The sequence below is a fragment of the Ranitomeya variabilis genome, chromosome 2 (assembly GCF_051348905.1).
Source record: "Ranitomeya variabilis isolate aRanVar5 chromosome 2, aRanVar5.hap1, whole genome shotgun sequence".
In the NCBI taxonomy this organism is placed as follows: domain Eukaryota; kingdom Metazoa; phylum Chordata; class Amphibia; order Anura; family Dendrobatidae; genus Ranitomeya; species Ranitomeya variabilis.
This window is the reverse complement of record NC_135233.1, coordinates 298,842,734-298,866,898: the sequence shown is the minus strand read 5'-3', so window position 1 is coordinate 298,866,898 and position 24,165 is coordinate 298,842,734. Positions and strand designations below refer to the sequence as shown.

Sequence of the window (24,165 nt, the reverse complement as noted above, 5' to 3'; positions counted from 1 at the left end):
CCATTTTGAGTATTTGGTAATGCCTTTCGGTCTCGCGAATGCCCCTTCCGTTTTTCAGTCCTTTATGCACGATATTTTCCGTGAATATCTGGATAAATTTATGATTGTGTATTTGGATGATATTTTGATTTTTTCGGAGGACTGGGAATCTCATGTTCAACAGGTCAGGAGAGTTTTTCAGGTTTTACGAGCTAATTCTCTGTTTGTGAAGGGCTCAAAGTGTATTTTTGGGGTTCAGAGAATTTCCTTTTTGGGATATATTTTTTCCCCTTCATCTATGGAGATGGACCCTGTTAAGGTTCAGGCTATTTGTGATTGGATACAACCTACTTCTCTAAAGAGTCTTCAGAAATTCTTGGGATTTGCTAATTTCTATCGCCGATTCATAGCGGGTTTTTCTGCCATTGCTAAACCTTTGACTGATTTGACCAAGAAGGGTGCTGATGTTGCTAATTGGTCCTCTGCGGCTGTGGAGGCCTTTCGGGAGCTTAAGCGCCGTTTTTCTTCTGCTCCTGTGTTGCGCCAGCCTGATGTTTCGCTCCCGTTCCAGGTTGAAGTAGATGCTTCCAAGATCGGAGCAGGTGCAGTTTTGTCGCAGAAAGGTCCTGACTGCTCAGTGATGAGACCATGTGCGTTTTTCTCTCGAAAGTTTTCGCCCGCTGAGCGAAATTATGATGTTGGAAATCGGGAGCTCTTGGCCATGAAGTGGGCATTTGAGGAGTGGCGTCATTGGCTGGAGGGTGCTAGACACCAGGTGGTGGTCTTGACTGACCACAAAAATCTAATTTATCTTGAGTCAGCCAGGCGTCTGAATCCTAGACAAGCGCGCTGGTCGTTGTTTTTCTCTCGATTTAACTTTGTGGTTTCATATCTGCCTGGGTCTAAGAATGTGAGGGCGGATGCCCTCTCTAGGAGTTTTGAGCCTGACTCGCCTGGTGATTCCGAACCTACTGGCATCCTGAAGGATGGGGTGATATTGTCAGCTGTCTCCCCAGACCTGCGGCGCTCTTTGCAGGAGTTTCAGGTGGATAGGCCTGATCGCTGTCCGCCTGGTAGACTGTTTGTCCCTGATGACTGGACCAGTAGAGTTATTTCGGAGGTTCACTCTTCCGCGTTGGCAGGTCATCCTGGAATTTTTGGCACCAGGGATCTGGTGTCTAGGTCCTTCTGGTGGCCTTCCTTGTCTCGAGATGTACGTATTTTTGTGCAGTCTTGTGATGTTTGTGCTCGGGCTAAGCCCTGCTGTTCCCGGGCCAGCGGGTTGTTGTTGCCCTTGCCTATTCCTAAGAGGCCTTGGACGCACATCTCTATGGACTTTATTTCTGACCTTCCTGTTTCTCGTAGGATGTCCGTCATCTGGGTGGTGTGTGACTGTTTTTCCAAGATGGTTCACTTGGTACCTTTGCCCAAATTGCCCTCCTCCTCTGAGCTGGTCCCTCTATTTTTTCAGAATGTTGTGCGTTTGCATGGTATTCCTGAGAATATAGTGTCTGACAGGGGTACTCAGTTTGTGTCTAGATTTTGGCGGGCGTTCTGTGCCAGGATGGGCATCGACTTGTCTTTTTCGTCTGCATTCCATCCTCAGACTAATGGCCAGACTGAGCGTACTAATCAGACCTTGGAGACTTACTTGAGGTGTTTTGTGTCCGCTGATCAGGATGATTGGCTTGATTTTTTGCCATTGGCAGAGTTTGCCCTTAACAATCGGGCCAGTTCTGCCACTTTGGTTTCTCCATTTTTTTGTAATTCAGGGTTTCACCCTCGCTTTTCGTCCGGTCAATTGGAGTCTTCGGATTGTCCTGGAGTAGATGCTGTGGTTGATAGAATGCATCAGATTTGGGGACAGGTTGTGGACAATCTGAAGTTGTCCCAGGAGAAGACTCAACAGTTCACTAATCGTCATCGGCGTGTCGGTCCTCGTCTTTGTGTTGGGGACCTGGTTTGGTTGTCTTCTCGATTTGTTCCTTTGAAGGTCTCGTCTCCTAAGTTTAAGCCTCGGTTTATCGGCCCTTATAGGATTCTGGAGGTTCTCAATCCTGTGTCCTTTCGTTTGGACCTCCCAGCATCTTTTACTATTCATAATGTTTTTCATCGGTCATTGTTGCGGAGGTATGAGGTGCCGGTTGTTCCGTCTGCTGATCCTCCTGCTCCTGTGCTGGTTGAGGGTGAGTTGGAGTATGTGGTGGAAAAGATCTTGGACTCCCGTGTTTCCAGACGGAAACTTCAGTATCTGGTTAAGTGGAAAGGCTATGGTCAGGAGGATAATTCTTGGGTGACAGCATCTGATGTTCATGCTCCTGATTTGGTTCGTGCATTTCATAGTGCTCGTCCAGATCGCCCTGGTGGTTCTGGTGAGGGTTCGGTGCCCCCTCCTTAAGGGGGGGGTACTGTTGTGAATTCTGTTTGTGGGCTCCCCCGGTGGTGTTTTATGGTAGTGCCACTTATTTGCCTTCTTCTATCCTTGATCACCTGTTGACACCCATTAGGGGAGTTTCCTATTTAAGGCTGCTTGGCTGCTGGTCCGATGCCGGCCAACAATGTATCAGTAGCATTCTGTTGCATTCTCCTGCCTCAAGATCCTGTTCAGCTAAGTTGAATTTTGTTTCTAGTTAATGCTATTTTTGTCCAGCTATTTGCAATGTGACTCTCTGTAGCTGGAAGTTCTCGTGGACTGAAATTGCCACTCCAGTGGCATGAGTTGTCACTGGAGTTTTAAAGTAATTTCAGGATGGTGTTTTTGAGTAGTGTTTTGAAGTTGACCGTGAAGTGACTCTTTCCTGTACTTCTGCTATCTAGTAAGCGGACCTCACTGTGCTAAATCTGCTGTTCATCCTACGTATGTCTTTTCCTCTTGACTCACCGTCAATATCTGTGGGGGGCTGCTATCTCCTTTTGGGGTTCATCTCTGGAGGTAAGGCAGGCCTGTATATTCCTCTGATAGGGGTAGTTAGATCTCCGGCTGGCGCGTGGTGTCTAGGGCATCGTAGGAAACACTCCCCGGCTACTTCCAGTGTTGTGTCAGGTTCAGGTCACGGTCACTTTAGTTCCCATCACCCGAGAGCTAGTCCGTTGTTATTTTGATTTCCCTGCCATTGGGAAAATCATAACAGAGGTCAGCTCTTAATTTCTATAGAGTACAAATAAGTACAAATGAAGTCACTGGAGTGATTGCTAATGCTTCTGTATTTTCCAAAATACATACCCAAGACAGAATGCAACGTTTCGGCTGACAAAGGGCCTTCCCCAAGCCAAATATAGAGTAACAGCAATATTTCTATAGCGCAGTTAGACAGTTCTGCTCACCTCCCCTTCTCTGTCATTGCCTGATGTGGATCTGCTGTTATCAGTCCTGCAAAATTAAAAGCCATGTATTGAGCCTTGTGCTTGTTTAGTTACTGTTATTTCAATATGCAAATTTAATGACAACTGTGTAGACTTTAGAGCAAGTACACTGTCAGACCTGAATATGACAGAGGCACATGCAGGTCTGCAGAATGACAATGCTGAGCAATCACAACTATCACTATGGGAGGAGGCTGGGGAACTGTGACTAAGTCTTTAAAGGGAGCCTGTTATCACCTTCCGGTTGGACCATGCTCTCCTGCCTCTCTCTTTATTACTTGTCCTCTGCCTGCGTCCTGAATCTTACTGACAGCTCACATAGTTTTTGGTAACCTGTCAGTCAGAGACAAAAGGCAGGCAACAGGCGAGGAATAAACTTCCTTTGTACACACAAATATTTACAGATACAGTACTAATCGCAAATGTATTCAAATTGAAGGATTTCATAAGAGATTAAAGCTGGAGTTACACTAAACGACTTACCAACGATCACGACCAGCGATACGACGTGGTCGTTGGTAAGTCGTTGTGTGGTCGCTGGGGAGCTGTCACACAGACAGCTCTCTCCAGCGACCAACGATCAGGGGAACGACTTCGGCATCATTGAAACTGTCTTCAACGATGCCGAAGTCCCCCTGCAGCACCCGGGTAACCAGGGTAAACATCGGGTTACTAAGTGCAGGGCCGCGTTTAGTAACCCGATATTTACCCTGGTTACCATTGTAAAAGTAAAAAAAAAAAACACTACATACTCACATTCTGATGTCTGTCACGTCCCCCGGCGTCCACAGGGTTAAAACTGCTTTCGGCAAGAGCGCTGCTAATATGCATGCGCTGCTGCCGAGAGCTTCCCTGCACTGACTGTGTCAGCGCCAGCCGTAAAGCAGAGCACAGCGGTGACGTCACCGCTGTTACTGCCGGCGCTGACACATTCAGTGCAGGGAAGCTCTCGGCAGCAGCGCGTGCATATTAGCAGCGCTCTTGCCGAAAGCAGTTTTAACCCTGTGGACGCCGGCGGGGGATGTGACAGACATCAGAATGTGAGTATGTAGTGTTTTTGTTTTTACTTTTACAATGGTAACCAGGGTAAATATCGGGTTACCAAGCGCGGCCCTGCACTTAGTAACTCGATGTTTACCCTGGTTACCCGGGTGCTGCAGGGGGACTTCGGCATCGTTGAAGACAGTTTCAACGATGCCGAAGTTGTTCCCCTGATCGTTGGTCGCTGGAGAGAGCTGTCTGTGTGACAGCTCCCCAGCGACCACACAACAACTTACCAACGATCACGGCCAGGTCGTATCACTGGTCGTGATCGTTGGTAAGTCGTTTAGTGTAACTCCAGCTTAATGCATCTGAAATAAAATAAATGAACAACTTTGCAACTAGCATTGGTTACAAATACCCCACAGTTTTGTGTAAACAGCCTCTATGCCATTCAATATGTCTTTGTGGTTGTAAACTGCAAACAAACAAAAAACAATCACTTTGGCAGCGTTGGCAAAAAGGTACAAAAATGGGTGTTTTTTCACGAGAAAAGGAAGTGGACAAAAAGTTTTAGACCAGGTTATATTGTTATATTAAGCGTAAAGCCAAAAACACATCAACAAATTTTGTTGCAAATCTAAGCCTGCTCATCGGAAGTGTAGATTTATTTTTCTGATCTTAGGATAGTCTAAAAATCCACCAAAATGTGCCTTTTGAATATAGTGAATTTGGTGCAATTACGCATGATCTTTTTATTAGGATGACAAATAAAACGCCAGCATTAATAAATCTTCCCAGTGTTTCAGTTTTTACTGGATTGTTCCTTTAAAATGCAAATGAAAAATGTTCAATAATGGGGAATGGGAACTGGCTTTTATTGAAGACACTTAGCAGTATAAGAAGACTTATTTACAGGAAGTGTCCCATTGGGAAAAATGTGCAAAATAAAATTTGCTATACTCTGGAAGAAAGAAAGCTATCACACACCAGGAAAACAAGAGGCTCCTCCAAAAGGATCTCTACAATTAGTTTTCTGTGGTTCTTGTCCATCGTTCGCACAGAGCAGCATGCCTCTTCTCCTTTTGGAGGGTCTCCGGTAAGGCTGATATGAGGCATTTTTATGTCCGGTGGAGGATAACCTATTTCTATGAAAGTAAATGCTGTAAAGGATTTTTGAAATGAGGAAAATTTGCTGCTGCCTTTTTTTCTGTTGTCTTAAGGTACCTTTACACTAAACGACTTACCAACGATCACGACCAGCGATACGACCTGGCCGTGATCGTTGGCAAGTCGTTGTGTGGTCGCTGGGGAGCTGTCACACAGACAGCTCTCTCCAGCGACCAACGATCAGGGGAACGACTTCGGCATCGTTGAAACTGTCTTCAACGATGCCGAAGTCCCCCTGCAGCACCCGGGTAACCAGGGTAAACATCGGGTTACTAAGTGCAGGGCCGCGCTTAGTAACCCGATATTTACCCTGGTTACCATTGTAAAAGTAAATAAAAAAAAACACTACATACTCACATTCTGATGTCTGTCACGTCCCCCGCCGGCGTCCACAGGGTTAGAACTGCTTTCGGCAAGAGCGCTGGTAATGCACGCGCTGCTGCCGAGAGCTTCCCTGCACTGAATGTGTCAGCGCCGGCAGGAACAGCGGTGACGTCACCGCTGTGCTCTGCTTTACGGCCGGCGCTGACACAGTCAGTGCAGGGAAGCTCTCGGCAGCAGCATGTGCATTACCAGCGCTCCTGCCGAAAGCAGTTTTAACCCTGTGGACGCCGGGGGACGTGACAGACATCAGAATGTGAGTATGTACTGTTTTTTTTTTTTACTTTTACAATGGTAACCAGGGTAAATATCGGGTTACTAAGCGCGGCCCTGCGCTTAGTAACCCGATATTTACCCTGGTTACAAGTGAACACATCGCTGGATCGGCGTCACACACGCCGATCCAGCGGGTGACAGCGGGTGATCAGCGACCATAAAATGGTCCTGATCATTCCCATCGACCAACGATCTCCCAGCAGGGGCCTGATCGTTGGTCGCTGTCACACATAACGAGATCGTTAGTGGGATCGTTGCTACGTCACCAAAAGCGTGACGTTGCAATGATATCGTTAACGATATCGTTATGTGTGACTCAGCCTTTACTGTAATCTGCATTGCAAAGGAATAGATTGAACTAGATAGACTTTTTAACTGTACTTAGCATCAGGGCTATGGAGTCAGAGCCGGTGTCCATTTGGAGTTGGAGTCTGTATAAAATGGACCGATTCTGACTCCTAAAATATATAATAAATTGTGTACAGTAGTACAATGCAGGATAAATGTTTTCATAAGAATTTGGGAAAGTTATAAAATGTCCTATAAATGTCTGTTCTGTTCCTGATCAGAACAGACATTTATAGGACATTTTATAATTTTCCCAAATTCTTATGAAAAAAATCAGTTGAGATTAATCTGTGCTGCACTTTATGCACATAATCAGTAGTGAGGCAGGGTTGTGGTGTCATAGTTGAGATGAATCTGTGCTGCACTTTATGTACAGGCTCAGCAGTGAGGCAGGGTTGTGGTGTCAGAGTTGAAATGAATCTGTGCTGCACTTTATGTACATGCTCAGTAGTGAGGCAGGGTTGTGGTGCCAGAGGTGAGATGAATCTGTGCTGCACTTTATGTACATGCTCAGTAGTGAGGCAGTGCTGTGGTGTCAGAGTTGAGATGAATCTGTGCTGCACTTTATGTACAGGCTCAGTAGTGAGCCAGGGTTGTGGTGTCAGAGTTGAGATGAATCTGTGCTGCACTTTATGTACATGCTCAGTAGTGAGGCAGTGCTGTGGAGTCAGAGTCGTGGAGTTGGGAGTCAGGGAAATTGAGGAGTCTTGAGTCGGAGGTTTGGCTTACTGACTCTACAGCCCTGCTTACCATGGTTCTGTGTTATGAAAGAGATCCATTTTTTTTCTTGTCAAGTTTTTTGATTTTTCATCAAGTTCACAGCTGTTGCATTGGTGATTTAGATCTCATGTTTGCATTGTCACCTCTACTATCTATATTAGTGTATTTCATGTCACTTTATATAATCTGCTATAATATACTATTTTTAAGATTTTTTTCTTTTAATTCTTGAATTTTTTTTAATTATTTAATGGATATATTATGTCTTTCTGACTAGGGTCGCCCTGGTCAGCTTGGGCCACAAGGTCCAATGGGGCCTCCAGGATTTTCTGGACCAGCTGGTGTTTCCGGACCTAAAGGTGAAAGAGGATTTCAAGGATCGCCAGGACCATCAGGACCAAAAGGAGACCAGGTCTGGTTAATGATGCGTTTTGCTCATGTTCATTCTGAAATAATGTATAAAGTGCACGGGCGCACATCATGACACCTGTCACGGGTACATTCTCCGGTATCACACAATCAACAGAGCAAGAGAATAGTGAACAATTCCAAGACCTTTATTTAGGCAAAACACGAAAGGTCCATATATACAATCCATCACACAAAGGATTAAATATTCCAGAACGCAAATACAGTTCAGTTACAGAATAAAAGTCCAACAATCCAGCACGGAGGATAACCGTCCATATTCCCTTCTTTCTCTCTCTGAAGTGCTGTCTTCACCTCATGGGTCCACACAGGATCTGAATTCCCCCCAGCTCCTGTCCTCCCCTTATGTCCAGGAGTAGTCAAACAGGTTGGGGTGGTTTTCAGGCCTCCCCCACCTGACAAAGGTGCCTGGTGGGTTAAGGCACTACAGGGGGTCATTGTTTCAACAATCTAGTTCAATATGGCATTAGCATATTAGCAAACAACATTATTCACTGACCCTGTGGAGAGATAACAATACAGAACTGTGGGGAGAATATCAGATGGCAAATAACAACTCATCCTACAAGATGCGGTAACACCATGATAATCAGTAAAATAGAAAAATATACACAAAAATGATACCCACATAACATATGACACCATCACAACACCTATGGAACTTCTGTAGATAAGAGTCCTCGTTCTGTCCTCTACTAGGAGTTACAAACATACAGAAGGTTTCCCTCTTCATGGACAGGGCAACATCAGCAAATAAGAGTGTAGAATTTGCCCTGGCAAACCTCCTGTCCCAGATGGGGAGGAGTGTGTTAGCATTAGTCATTACCAAAAAGACGACCTCAAAATTAATCTTTACTATTGGTCCCAACCAAATATATGTACGTTCTTGTGTGACTGTATGCTCGGATTTCACCTTTTAACTTTCATGTACTTTAATTCACGTGGTCCACATGATAAAAAATGGTTGACATCTAGTGTTTAGAGCATGTTTACCGCTAACCATGTCAGTGATTACAATAACGTTACATACAGTATAGCGACTAATGGTGTCACTACGATTACCCCCTTCCCCTCCCTAAATGCTGCACAGAGAGTGTGCCACATAGAGAGTGTTTCAGAGAATAATAATTTCCCATAGAAAGTAATATTGCCCCCATTGTGCTACCTACAAAGTGATAAGACCCCCTGTATGCTGCTTTGATGGCTATGGTGTTCCAGGTGCCCCCTTCAAGTAATGACGGCCCCTGAGTGTCACTTTAAAGTAACAGTGCCCACAAAAAAAGTTAAAATGCTTCAAGTGACCATTTAAAAAGTGCCATAATACTGCCCACTTACCACCTTTAAAAATTAATAATGCCCCTGAGTGTCCCAGTCAATCATGCCATCTTTTTGCAGAAATAACTGCTCATAGCCATCAGAGGTTAAAGAGTTCCCATCATTTTAATTTTTGTTTCATAAATCAATATGACAATAAGAAACTTTGTAATAGATCTTATCAGTGAACTCTGCCTCTTTCTCAGCCAGGAATGATCTTTAATTTACTAAATTCTCAGTTCATAGGAAAATCTGTATTTAGTGAGTACAGATTGTTACATTGAGATAGAAGATAGAGATAGGAGATGACAGTTACTACTGATAAGATTGTTGTCATGCTATTAATGAAGTTATTAATGGTTGTCCGAAGAATGTTCTCCTGCTCTGAATGCATTTGAGCAAATCATCATCATCTGCTGCTGACAGCTACCTATACAATTTCCACACAATGACATGTCAGATGCGCTCATTGAGAGACAAGTTTGGAGATGCTGCAGACCACAATAGTATGTTTAGGCCACAGGCTGCTCACATTAGCACGCGCAGCAAGCAGTCTTAAATTTTGTTTCAAAAACAGCTAAGAGAAATTGCTTTTGAAAATTAATATGGATCACACATAGAAGTCTTTTATCTTTTTTAAGAGTTTTAGCATGTTAAACTGGCCACATCATTATATAATGACTGTACAGTTGGCTAAAAGAGAGGGTTTTTTGTTTCTCACCTCCATTACGAAAATATTAGCTTGTAAAGTTTAGATGATAATTTTCACTAATCCAATGGGGTGATAGCAGAGGTATGTCTGTTTGGGGCGTGTACTTTTTTCCCTGTATGACATTGCCCAATCATAAGCACGAGTTGTTATGCAGGTGAAGGAAAAAAAAACACGCTCCCAGAGAAGCTTATATTAGGCATCAGCTGTGCATGATGTAATGAGAGTCAGCCCTGTTCTCCTTTGTGATTTCTGCAGAGCATAGATGAGTGTCATTACAAATAACTCCAAGTTTTATGTCACTGCAGTCATTATCAGTATCGGGGGAGTACAGTACTGCTGACATTGCCATGAGATCAATGCTACAAGAGTTGTTTGTAATGACACATAGCTGTAGTCTATTCTATACAGTAGGTGCAACGATCAGTGAGGAGAGCAAGGCTGTGTGTCATTACATGTCTCAAACAGGAGAAAGGCTTCGCTAAGGTTCTCTGTGGGTACGTTCTTTTTTACGGGCAGTGCTGCCCCCTCCGCTGTCAGTGCTGCTCTCCTAGACAAGTTGCAGCACCTGACAGTGGAGGAAGACAATGCAGCTACACAGCTATGTAAGATTGTATTTTAGTGTTTGCAATACTTATTCTATCTCCTGGTTTTGTAGAATCTCTCATTGAGTTAGTATGTTTCTAAACACATTTTTGGATTTATTGATGTATTTACTACTGTATATTCTAGATAAGTTTAGATGCTCTTTGCTGCTCTTATATGTATATTGTATTCCCCTCATTCTTGCTAATATTACTTTTTTTTTTACCACAGGGTCCTATGGGAGTTCCTGGTTTCCAGGGTGCTAATGGGATTCCTGTAAGTTGTGCCATGTTATTCTAGCTTTGCTTCATTTTGACCATTCCAGTATGGCAATATTTTAAATGTATTTCCTCTCACTAGTATGGATATTAGGATGGAGCTGATGCTCTGCTATGTATAGCATAAGCAATCGGGCGATCGCAGCTTCAAGGCCCCTAAGGAGACTATTGATGATAGGAAAAAGTGAGGGGAAAAAGGTTTTAAAAATCTTTAAAAAAAAATTAAAGTTCAAATCACCCCCCTTTTTCCCTATTATAAAATAAAACTGTTAAAAAAAATACACATTTGGTATGGCTGCTTTCAAAAATGTGCAATCTATCAAAATATAAAGTAAATTAATCCAGGCGGTAAACAGTGTAACAAGAAAAAAAAATAAAAACCTCAGAATTACAGGGGGGGGGGGGGGGTTTTGTCGGCCGCAACATTGAAATAAAATGCAATAAGAGGAGATCTAAACATTGTATCTACCCCAAAATGGTATCAGTAAAAACGTCACGCAAAAGATAAGCCTTCATCCAGCCGCGGATCACAAAAAATGGATATGGGTCTCGGAAAATGGCGACATAAGCAAGAAAAAGTTTTCCTTACAAATTTCTGATTTTTTTCACCGCTTAAATAAAATTATAAAAACCTATACATGTTTGGTATCTTCGTACTCATACTGACATGGGGAATCATATTCTCAAATCTTTTTTACCATATAGTGAAAATGGTAAATAGAAAAAAAACACAATAACAATTGTGGAATTGCACTTTTTTAAAATTTCAACTCACTTGGAATTTTTTTCAGCTTTCCAGTGCATCACATGATGCGATGAATGGTGTCTTTCAAAAGTACAACTTGTCCCGCAAAAACAAGCCCTCTTATGGTTATGTGAACAGAAAAATAAAAAAATTATGGCTCTTGGAATAGGGGCTGGAAAAAACGAAAGTGCCAAAACAGAAAATGGCGTATGCAAAAGTCATTGTGCGGGGGGGGGGGGCTGGGTCATCGATGGCATTGTCTATTGTGATTGGTGGATCCTGTGTTATCACCTGTGTATAGAGGTGTTACCTGTCATTGCAGTCCTGCCTGTACTGATAACGAGCCTCCTGAAAACTAGTCCTGATCTGACAGCAAGTATGAATTTAAAATAGCCATGAGGTCCAGTATGAAAATTGCCAGCATACTTTATTTATTTTTTTTAAGAAAGATCATGTTATTGAAAAAAAAACATTGTCATTTTGTAAAAGAATATATGTAAAGCAAAACCTGATTTTAAATAAAACCTAATTTTCTAAAAACACATTCCCTTTCTGCCATCGGATGGAATAGTACGTCCGATGGCAGAACCCTAGCTTTGATGCGGGCTCCGGCGGTGAGCCCGCATCAAAGCCAGGACATGTCAGCTGTTTTGAACAGCTGACATGTGCCCGCAATAGACGCAGGCAGAATCGCGATCCACCTGCGCCTATTAACTAGTTAAATGCCGCTGTCAAACTCTGATAGCGGCATTTAACAAGCGCTTCCAGCCATCCGGCCGGATATGCGTGCACCGGTGACCCCCGTCACATGATCGGGAGTCATCGGTGCATTGGCATCACAACCAGAGGTCTCCTGCAGACCTCTATGGTTGTTGATAACTGATTGCTATGAGCGCCACCCTGTGGTCAGCGCTCAAAGCAATGTTGTAATTCTACTACATAGAGGCGATCTGCGCATCGCCCCTATGTAGCAGAGGTAATCAAGTTGTGGCAGCTTCTAGCCTCCCATGGAGCCTATTGAAGCGTGCCAAAATTAAGAAAAAAATGTTTTTAAAAATATGAAAAAAATACATAAACGTTTAAATCACCCCCCCCCCCTTTTCTCTCCATTCAAAATAAAACAAAAATAAATCAAACCTACACTTATTTGGTATTTCCGCGTTCTGAATCGCCCGATCTATCAATAAAAAAAAGAATTAACCTGATCGCTAAAAGGCGTAGCTAGAAAAAAGTAAAAACACCAGAATTAGTTTTTTTGCTCGCCGCGACATTGCATTAAAATGCAATAATGGGCGATCAAAAGATCGTATCTGCACCAAAATGGTATCAATAAAAACGTCAGGTTGGCATGGAAAAAAATAAGCCCTCACCTGACCCCAGATCATGAAAAATGGAGACGCTATGGGTATCGGAAAATTGCGCAATTCTTTTTATTTATTTTTTTTTAGCAAAATTTGGAATTTTTTTTCACCACTTAGATAAAAAGTAACCTAGACATGTTTGGTATCTATGAACTCGTAATGACCTGAAGAATTATAATGGCTGGTCAGTTTTAGCATTTAGTGAACCTAGCAAAAAAGCAAGTTTGGGATTGCCCTTTTTTTGCAATTTCACCGCAGTTGGAATTTTTTTCCCATTTTCTAGTACACAACATGGTAAAACCATGGTATCGTTCAAAAGTACAACTCCTCCCGCAAAAAATAAGCCCTCACATGGCCATATTGACGGAAAAATAAAAGTTATGGCTCTGGGAAGGAGGGGAGCGAAAAACGAAAACGCAAAACCGAAAAAAGCTCCTCTCATTAAGGGGTTAAGGCTCCATAACACATTATACTAATGTGCTGTCTGGCAGTGGCTTTATCTGCTCTTCTGTGTATGAGGTAGTTCATGTGCATGAGGATATTGGGAGAGATAGCTGTCATCAAAATGATCATCTGGCCAACGATGTATATTGGCTTTTTACTCCGGTCACACTATACAGTCAAGAGGGATGGTTGTCAACCTAAAAAGCATTCAGCCAGTTACTAACTAGAAGGTTTGCTTCCTTTATGACTGTATACAGTTTATGTATATTTACAATTATAAATATATTGTTCTTTATTTTAACTTTTAAGGGTCATAGTGGACAGCCTGGTCACAGAGGTCTGCCTGGACTAGATGGCTGCAATGGTACCAGAGGAGAGGACGGATTTTCTGGATCTCCAGGATTTCAAGGAAGTCCAGGATCAACAGTAAATTTAGTTGTTTTTATTTTACAATCCTGACATATTTTAGTACCTTTGTATATCTAAAAATATTTTATGCTTCCTTGTATCTTAGGGATATCCAGGTCCGAAAGGCCAGAAGGGAGAGCCTTCCTTTGCTCAGGGTGACATTAAAGGACCAAAGGTGAGACTATGTTTTTGACTTCAAGGAAAGGACTAATTGCAGGAAGCATTTTAACAAGCAATATAATTTTTTTCAGGTAAATTAAGGATGAAGAAAATGATAAAGGACATAATTATACACTACTATGCTATTTGAATGCTTATTTGATAACTTATTTGATTAGTAAATGACTTTGTAGTGATAACAGCAAGTATAGAGAACATCCTGAGAACACGTAAGTCACTTTAGACTGTTAGTCACCTTTAGGCGAGATTCACACACACAGTGCTCGCCACTTAGCACTGTGTCAAAGCTTCTGTAACAATTCTCAGAAAAACAAGATTCCAATGGAAACCCTGACAGATCCCCGAAGGAGCCATTCACAATGGGGTCACTTTAGAAACTGTTTGACCTCCGTCCTGGGAGTATTTGTCTTTTTCAGACGTGCACAAAAATATGGCAGACGTTGTTGCACCTAGTATTGTAGCTTTTCAGATACAACTAAAGGTACCTTCACACGAAACGACATCGCTAGCGATCCGTGACATTGCAGCGTCCTGGCTAGCGATATCGTTTCGTTTGACACGCAGCAGCGATCAGGATCCTGCTGTGATGTCGCTGGTCGCTGAATAAAGTCCAGAACTTTATTTGGTCGTCCGATTGCTGTGTATCGTTGTGTTTGAAAGCAAAAGCAACGATACCAGCGATGTTTTACACTGGTAACCAGGGTAAACATCGGGTTACCAAGCGCAGGGCCGCGCTTAGTAACCCGATGTTTACCCTGGTTACCAGCGTAAAAGTAAAAAAAACAAACAGCACATACTTACATGCGTCCCCCAGCGTCTGCTTCCTGACACTTACTGAGCGCCGGCCCTAAAAGTGAAAGTGAAAGCACAGCGGTGACGTCACCGCTCTGCTGTTAGGGCCGGAGCTCAGTCAGTGTCAGGAAGCAGACGCTGGGGGACGCATGTAAGTATGTGCTGTTTGTTTTTTTTACTTTTACGCTGGTAACCAGGATAAACATCGGGTTACTAAGCGCGGCCCTGCGCTTAGCAACCCGATGTTTACCCTGGTTACCCGGGGACCTCGGCATCGTTGGTCGCTGGAGAGCGGTCTGTGTGACAGCTCTCCAGCGATCAAACAGCGACGCTGCAGCGATCGGCATCGTTGTCGCTATCGCTGCAGCGTCGCTTCGTGTGAAGGTACCTTAAGGGATAAAACCAAACAACAAACACTTTTTAAACCTTGACAACTCCTTTGAATATGTGTTTAACCAAACACACAGAAAGGTGGAAAGTCCGTACTTTTACACGTTGTGACAGTATATTTTTGAACGTGTCCTTATTATGACTCAGGATGATATATAGTCACTTTTGTATTAATGCTGTGCTTTTCCATTGCTTTAGGGTGATGATGGACTGAATGGAAATGATGGTCTTCCTGTACGTATATGTATTTTTTTTTATCTTGCTCTTTGGCATTTGGATAAACCTAGATCTGGATCTGTGTACATTATATATATATATATATATATATATATATATATATATATATATATATTATATATATAAATATATTATTTAAATTATATACAAACAACACCTACAATAGATGTATACATATATCTACAAACGACATACATGTAGGTGGACACAATAATAGAAATGTACAGCGTGAATGCATCATTTTGCATAAGGCTAGGTTTGCATTATGTTTCTGATGTACGTTTCGCGTGCATGGCATAAAAGCTCCTGATTTACACACTAGATTTGTCCTTAGGGTTACATTACACCTGAACGAAATCCTATTCATTTGGCTGCATGCATCTCTCCAGTATTCTAAAGAGAAGCTAGTAAAAAAAAAATCTTAAAGGGCTTGTGAAGGACTTTCTTCTTGGACTTACATACTGATGACTGACCTATGTGTAAGGTAGATCATCAATATTTAGACCAATGGGGGTCATCAATATCAGATCGGTGGAGGTCCAACACCTGGTGTTAGGGCTAGCGGAACACGCCGAGGAAAATAGTTTTTATTGTTATTGGTGCGTTCACAGTCCGGGGTCCACCGTGCGTGCAGGAGGACCTGCTGCTAGACAAATGGCAGCACTATATGGCGGTATTGGCTAGCTCGGTTAACTCACAGAGCAGCCGTGAAAGCAAAGCTCTGCACCCTGTTAACTTCACAGGAGCACAGGCTAACTACCCAAGAGAGAGCAGTCAGTGGTCATGCATGCACACAGAACTCCTCGCCGGAGGTGCCAGCATTCTAGGGGCTTATTTCAGCCAGGTCCCTGAATGTACTCAGACACACAAACTCCTCGCCGGAGGTGCCAGCATTCTAGGAGCTTATTTCAGCCGGGTCCCTGAAAACAACCACACATGACCACACTGGCGCAAAGCACATAACTAGAAAGACGCTAGCGCATGGCCGTGCGGCCATGCGAGCCTTTTATAGCTGCAGCCCGAACAGGACCTTCCAAGAAGGACCAATGGGCTTTGCTGCAGTATCCAAGCATGTGACCCTCGATCTCCAATGAGAGATCTTACCCTGGGCATGCTCAGAAGGAGAAAAGCAAGACTTAGTCCCAAAAGCTTCTGCTCATCGCTGCCCAGCACTGACTACAATAGCAGAAGCTGGAAGAGCAGCAGTAATCCTCCTCACAGAGTCAGATTGAGCGAGACGCTGAGACCGACGTCTCCGCTGAGCGGCCTCCACTGCGGCAGGAGAAGAATGGGAGACCGCAGCGGAGATGGCTTGAGATTCCCCCTGTGCAGAGGTGGGAACTCGACCCCTAACATTACCCCCCCTCCTAGGCCCCCCCCCTTCTTGGGCCTCGCTACGCTCGAAGGCAGCAATGAGCTGCGGAGCCCTAATGTGCTCAGCAGGCTCCCAAGACCTGTCCTCAGGACCATAACCCTTCCAGTCCACCAAATAAAGTTTTTTGCCACGTACCACCTTACACCCCAAAATAGCGTTCACCTCGTAATCGTCCGTAGACGAACCCGATGTCCCAGCAGATGACTCGGAAAACCGGGACATGTGTACGGGTTTCAAGAGGGACACATGAAAGGTGTCGGTGATACCCAGGCGTGGCGGAAGGGCTAAACGATAGACCACAGGGTTTACCTGTTCGAGGACCTTGAAAGGACCCAAGTAGCGAGGTGCAAACTTAGTGGACTCGACTCGCAGCCTGATGTTACGGGCGGAGAGCCACACCAAGTCACCAGGAGCAAAGGTCGGAGCGGGGCGCCGATGTGCATCGGCGGAAGACCTCATTCTCTCCTTGGAGGCCCGAATGGCATCCTGAGTGCGGTCCCAAATATCCCGTGCCTCCACAGCCCAGTCTGCCACCCTGGCGTCGGCGGAAGACACGAGCATAGGAACAGGTACCCGCGGATGCTGACCACAGTTGAGGAGGAATGGTGTTGTGAATTTACCTTTTGGCTCCCTCTAGTGGTTACTAGTGATTTGACTCTGGGTATGTCATTCATCCCTTGTATGTTCACCTGGGTCGTTAGGTCAGGGGTGTTGCTATATAAGCTCCCTGGACCTTCAGTTCAATGCCTGGCAACGTTGTAATCAGAGCTAATCTGTTGTGCTCTTGTCTACTGATCCTGGTTCCTGCTAAATTAAGCTAAGTCTGCTTTCTTGCTTTTTGCTATTTGTTTTTGTTTGCATTTTTGTCCAGCTTGTACATAATCTGTATCCTATCCTTGCTGGAAGCTCTAGGGAGGCTGGAGTTCTCCCCCCGGGCCGTTAGACGGTTCGGGGGTTCTTGTATCTCCAGTGTGGAATTTTGTTAGGGTTTTTGTTGACCATATGAGTTATCTTACTACATTCTGCTATTAGTAAGTGGGCCTCTCTTTGCTAAACCTGGTTCATCTCTGTGTTTGTCATTTCCTCTTACCTCACCGTTATTATTTGTGGGGGGCTTGTATCCGACTTTTGGGGTCTATTCTCTGGAGGCAAGAGAGGTCTTTGTTTTCCTCTTCTAGGGGTAGTTAGTCCTCCGGCTGGCGCGAGACATCTAGCGACCAACGTAGGCATGTTCCCCGGCTACTTCTAGTGTTGGCGTTAGGAGTAGTTATATGGTCAACCCAGTTACCACTGCCCTATGAGCTGGATTTTTGTACGTCGCAGACTTACTTGTTCCTCTGAGACCCTCGCCATTGGGGTCATAACAGTTTGCCAGGCCAGTATTAAATGTTAAATGCATTGCAGAAGCGGGATTATAAGAAAGAAAGTTCTGAGTTTTTTTTCTCTCTCTCATTTTTTTTTCTTGTCCCCTTTACCTCTGAGTGGCTTGTGTTTGCTGCAGACATGAATGTCCAGACCTTGATTACAAGTGTGGATCAGCTTGCTGCTCGTGTGCAGGGCATACAAGATTATGTTATCAGAAATCCTATGTCAGAACCTAAGATACCGATTCCTGAACCGTTTTCTGGAGACCGATTTAAATTTAGAAATTTCAGGAATAATTGTAAATTGTTTTTGTCCCTGAAACCCTGTTCATCTGGAGACTCCGCTCAGCAAGTAAAAATTGTTATTTCTTTTTTACGGGGCGACCCTCAGGATCGGGCTTTCTCGCTGGCGCCAGGAGATCCGGCATTGGCTGACATTGATGCGTTTTTTCTGGCGCTTGGTTTGCTTTATGAGGAACCCAATCTTGAGATTCAGGCAGAAAAAGCCTTGCTGGTGATGTCTCAGGGCCAGGACGAGGCTGAAGTGTATTGCCAAAAATTTCGGAAATGGTCCGTGCTGACCCAGTGGAACGAGTGTGCATTGGCTGCAAATTTTAGAAATGGCCTTTCTGAAGCCATTAAGAATGTGATGGTGGGTTTTCCCATTCCCACAGGTCTGAATGATTCTATGGCCCTGGCTATTCAAATCGACCGGCGGTTGCGGGAGCGCAAGACCGCAAATTCCCTCATGGTGTTGTCTGAACAGGCACCTGATTTAATGCAATGTGATAGAATCCTGACTAGAAATGAGCGGAAAATTCATAGACGCCAGAATGGCTTGTGTTACTACTGTGGTGATTCTACACATGTTATCTCAGCATGCTCTAAACGTCTTACTAAGGTTGTTAGTCCGGTCGCCATTGGTAATTTGCAACCTAAGTTTATTCTATCTGTAACTTTGATTTGCTCACTGTCATCGTATCCTGTCATGGCGTTTGTGGACTCAGGTGCTGCCCTGAGCCTTATGGATCTGTCATTTGCCAAGCGCTGCGGATTTGTTCTTGAGCCATTAGAAAATCCTATCCCTCTTAGGGGTATTGATTCTACGCCATTGGCAAAAAATAAACCGCAGTTTTGGACACAGGTTACCATGTGCATGACTCCCGAACATCGGGAGGTAATACGTTTTCTTGTTCTGCATAAAATGCATGATTTGGTTGTTTTGGGTTTGCCATGGTTACAGACCCATAACCCAGTCTTGGACTGGAAGGCTATGTCAGTGTCAAGTTGGGGCTGCCATGGAATTCATGGAGATTCCCTGCCCTTGTCTATTGCTTCTTCTACGCCTTCGGAAGTTCCGGCGTATTTGTCTGATTATCAGGATGTCTTCAGCGAGTCTAAGTCCAGTGCACTGCCTCCTCATAGGGAATGTGACTGTGCAATAGATTTGATTCCTGGCAGTAAGTTTCCTAAGGGGAGACTGTTTAATCTGTCGGTACCTGAACATACCGCGATGCGTTCATATATCAAGGAGTCTCTTGAGAAGGGGCATATCCGTCCTTCTTCTTCCCCTCTTGGTGCGGGATTCTTTTTTGTGGCCAAAAAGGACGGATCTTTGAGGCCTTGTATTGACTATCGGCTTTTAAATAAGATCACTGTCAAATTTCAGTATCCTTTGCCGCTGTTGTCAGATTTGTTTGCCCGGATTAAAGGTGCCAAGTGGTTCACCAAGATAGACCTTCGTGGTGCGTACAACCTTGTGCGCATTAGGCAGGGCGATGAATGGAAAACCGCATTCAATACGCCTGAAGGTCATTTTGAGTACTTGGTGATGCCATTTGGGCTCTCTAATGCCCCTTCAGTTTTTCAGTCCTTCATGCATGACATTTTCCGGAAGTATCTGGATAAATTTTTGATTGTTTATCTGGATGATATTCTGGTTTTTTCTGATGATTGGGACTCGCATGTGGAGCAGGTCAGGATGGTTTTTGAGATTCTGCGTGAAAATTCTTTGTTTGTAAAAGGCTCAAAGTGTCTCTTTGGTGTACAGAAGGTTCCCTTTTTGGGGTTCATTTTTTCCCCTTCTGCTGTGGAGATGGATCCAGTCAAGGTCCGAGCTATTCATGATTGGACTCAACCCTCGTCAGTTAAGAGTCTTCAGAAGTTCTTGGGTTTTGCTAACTTCTACCGTCGTTTTATCGCAAATTTCTCTAGCGTTGTTAAACCGCTGACGGATATGACCAAGAAAGGCTCTGATGTAGCTAACTGGGCTCCTGCTGCCGTGGAGGCTTTCCAGGAGTTGAAACGCCGATTTACTTCGGCGCCTGTTTTGTGCCAGCCTGACGTCTCACTTCCCTTTCAGGTTGAGGTGGATGCTTCGGAGATTGGGGCAGGGGCCGTTTTGTCGCAGAGAGGCCCTGGTTGCTCTACTATGAGGCCTTGTGCCTTTTTCTCTAGGAAGTTTTCGCCGGCAGAGCGAAATTATGATGTGGGCAATCGGGAGTTGTTGGCCATGAAGTGGGCATTTGAGGAGTGGCGTCATTGGCTCGAGGGTGCTAAGCATCGTGTGGTGGTCTTGACTGATCACAAAAATCTGATGTATCTCGAGTCTGCTAAACGCCTGAATCCTAGACAGGCCCGCTGGTCATTGTTTTTCTCCCGTTTTGACTTTGTGGTCTCGTATTTACCAGGTTCTAAGAATGTGAAGGCCGATGCTCTGTCTAGGAGCTTTGTGCCTGATGCTCCTGGAGTCGCTGAACCTGTGGGTATTCTTAAGGAAGGAGTTATCGTGTCTGCTATTTCTCCAGATCTGCGACGTGTGTTGCAGAGATTTCAGGCTGGTAGGCCTGACTCTTGTCCACCTGACAGATTGTTTGTGCCTGCTAGATGGACCAGCAGAGTCATTTCCGAGGTTCATTCCTCGGTGTTGGCAGGGCACCCGGGAATTTTTGGCACCAGAGATCTGGTGGCCAGGTCCTTTTGGTGGCCTTCCTTGTCTAGGGATGTGCGGTCATTTGTGCAGTCCTGTGGTACTTGTGCCCGAGCTAAGCCTTGTTGCTCTCGTGCCAGCGGGTTGCTCTTGCCCTTGCCTGTCCCGAAGAGACCTTGGACACACATCTCTATGGATTTCATTTCGGATCTTCCGGTGTCTCAGGGCATGTCTGTCATCTGGGTGATATGTGATCGTTTCTCCAAGATGGTCCATCTGGTTCCTTTGCCTAAGCTGCCTTCCTCTTCTGATCTGGTTCCTGTGTTCTTCCAGAACGTGGTTCGTTTGCACGGCATTCCTGAGAATATTGTGTCGGACAGAGGATCCCAGTTTGTTTCCAGGTTCTGGCGATCCTTTTGTGGTAGGATGGGCATTGATTTGTCGTTTTCGTCCGCTTTCCATCCCCAGACTAACGGACAAACGGAGCGAACTAATCAGACTCTGGAGGCTTATTTGAGGTGTTTTGTCTCTTCTGATCAGGATGATTGGGTGACCTTCTTGCCGTTGGCTGAATTTGCCCTTAATAATCGGGCTAGTTCCGCCACCTTGGTTTCGCCATTTTTCTGCAACTCTGGTTTCCATCCTCGTTTTTCCTCGGGACATGTGGAGCCTTCTGACTGTCCTGGGGTGGATTCCGTGGTGGATAGGTTGCAGCGGATCTGGAGTCATGTGGTGGACAACTTGAAGTTGTCACAGGAGAAGGCTCAGCGTTTTGCCAACCGCCGCCGCGGTGTGGGTCCCCGACTTCGCGTTGGGGATTTGGTATGGCTGTCTTCTCGATTTGTTCCTATGAAGGTCTCCTCTCCCAAATTTAAGCCTCGCTTCATTGGTCCTTACAAGATATTGGAAATCATTAATCCTGTATCCTTTCGCCTGGATCTTCCGGTGTCGTTTGCCATTCACAGCGTATTTCATAGGTCCTTGTTGCGGCGGTACGTTGTGCCTGTGGTTCCTTCTGCTGAGCCTCCTGCTCCGGTGTTGGTTGAGGGCGAGTTGGAGTACGTGGTGGAGAAGATCTTAGATTCTCGTCTCTCCAGGCGGAGGCTTCAGTACCTGGTCAAGTGGAAGGGCTATGGTCAGGAGGATAATTCCTGGGTGGTCGCCTCTGATGTACATGCGGCCGATTTAGTTCGTGCCTTTCACGCCGCTCATCCTGATCGCCCTGGTGGTCTTGGTGAGGGTTCGGTGACCCCTCACTAAGGGGGGGGGTACTGTTGTGAATTTACCTTTTGGCTCCCTCTAGTGGTTACTAGTGATTTGACTCTGGGTATGTCATTCATCCCTTGTATGTTCACCTGGGTCGTTAGGTCAGGGGTGTTGCTATATAAGCTCCCTGGACCTTCAGTTCAATGCCTGGCAACGTTGTAATCAGAGCTAATCTGTTGTGCTCTTGTCTACTGATCCTGGTTCCTGCTAAATTAAGCTAAGTCTGCTTTCTTGCTTTTTGCTATTTGTTTTTGTTTGCATTTTTGTCCAGCTTGTACATAATCTGTATCCTATCCTTGCTGGAAGCTCTAGGGAGGCTGGAGTTCTCCCCCCGGGCCGTTAGACGGTTCGGGGGTTCTTGTATCTCCAGTGTGGAATTTTGTTAGGGTTTTTGTTGACCATATAAGTTATCTTACTACATTCTGCTATTAGTAAGTGGGCCTCTCTTTGCTAAACCTGGTTCATCTCTGTGTTTGTCATTTCCTCTTACCTCACCGTTATTATTTGTGGGGGGCTTGTATCCGACTTTTGGGGTCTATTCTCTGGAGGCAAGAGAGGTCTTTGTTTTCCTCTTCTAGGGGTAGTTAGTCCTCCGGCTGGCGCGAGACATCTAGCGACCAACGTAGGCATGTTCCCCGGCTACTTCTAGTGTTGGCGTTAGGAGTAGTTATATGGTCAACCCAGTTACCACTGCCCTATGAGCTGGATTTTTGTACGTCGCAGACTTACTTGTTCCTCTGAGACCCTCGCCATTGGGGTCATAACAGAATGGGGTTTGACCAGTGGAGTCGGCTACAGCATTGTTCAGCGCAAACTCCGCCCACGGTAGCAAGGATGCCCAGTCATCCTGCCTGGCTGAGACAAAATGTCGCAGATATGTGACCAAGGTCTGGTTGGCCCTCTCTACCAACCCATTCGTCTCGGGATGATATGCGGAAGAGAGACTTATCTCAATGCTGAGAAGACGACAAAGCTCTCTCCAGAACCGAGACGCAAACTGGGGACCCCGGTCACTGACAATTTTGTCCGGCATACCGTGCAGGCGGAAGATGTGTTTTATGAACAACGCTGCCAAAGCCCGTGCAGAAGGTAATCGTGGTAGCGGCACCAAATGCACCATTTTCGAGAAATGATCAGTGATAACCCAAATGATGGTACAGCCACGAGACTTTGGCAAACCCACCACAAAGTCCATCCCGACCATTTCCCAGGGCCTGTCTGCCACCGGCAAGGGATAGAGTAACCCAGCAGGCCGTTGTCGAGGAGACTTATTTTTGGCGCAGGAGACACACGCCTGAATATAATCTCTGACATCACGGACCATATGTGGCCACCAGTACATTCTCGCCAACAGCTCAGACGTCCTCTTTGTCCCAAAGTGTCCACCCACCCTGGACGAATGAGCCCAAGAGAGAACCTCCGGTTGCAAATTAATGGGCACAAAAGTCTTGCCCGGAGGCACAGACTCTAGCGAAACCGGAGCTACGGTTCTCAGACTCTCGGAAGGGACAATAAGCCGAGGCTCTCCTTCCTCCTCCTCAGATGACACAACAGAGCGAGAAAGGGCATCAGCACGAATGTTCTTCTCCCCAGCAAGATAATGGAGGGTGAAATGGAACCGGGAGAAGAACAAGGACCATCTGGCCTGGCGAGAATTTAACCGCTGAGCTGTTTGCAAATATAATAAATTTTTGTGGTCCGTGAAGACTTGAAAGGGAAAACGAGCCCCCTCCAAGAGATGTCTCCACTCAGAGAAAGCCAACTTCATCGCTAGCAACTCCCTGTCCCCGATGGAATAATTTTTCTCCGCAGGTGTAAAGGTCTTGGAGAAAAAGAAGCAAGGATGCTTCCGACCTTGAGCATCCTTTTGGAAAAGGACTGCTCCTGCACCAACGGATGAGGCATCCACCTCCATTATGAACGGCTTATCAACATCGGGACAATGTAGGATGGGAGTGCTAGCAAAATGAGACTTAATAGAAGAGAAGGCCCTGGAGACCTCTTCTGACCACAATTTGGGATTTGCTCCCTTCTTGGTGACGGGTACCAAGGGAGCTACTAAAGTTGAGAAGTGGGGAATGAACTGGCGGTAATAATTAATGAACCCCATAAAGCGCTGCACTGCTTTAAGAGAATGAGGT

General features: G+C 45.1%; 1 protein-coding gene across 2 annotated transcripts in view; it reads left to right on the top strand.

Moving 5' to 3' along the window:
- The window catches only part of COL4A6 (collagen type IV alpha 6 chain), a 388,359-nt gene that overhangs the window by 272,699 nt on the left and 91,495 nt on the right, over window positions 1-24,165 (top strand). For both annotated transcript variants that reach the window (XM_077285138.1, XM_077285139.1), the window contains exons 5-9: window positions 7,496-7,630; window positions 10,487-10,531; window positions 13,393-13,509; window positions 13,598-13,666; window positions 15,052-15,087. In XM_077285138.1, coding sequence (XP_077141253.1) covers window positions 7,496-7,630; window positions 10,487-10,531; window positions 13,393-13,509; window positions 13,598-13,666; window positions 15,052-15,087 — 402 coding nt within the window. The remainder of the gene's footprint in view (window positions 1-7,495; window positions 7,631-10,486; window positions 10,532-13,392; window positions 13,510-13,597; window positions 13,667-15,051; window positions 15,088-24,165) is intronic.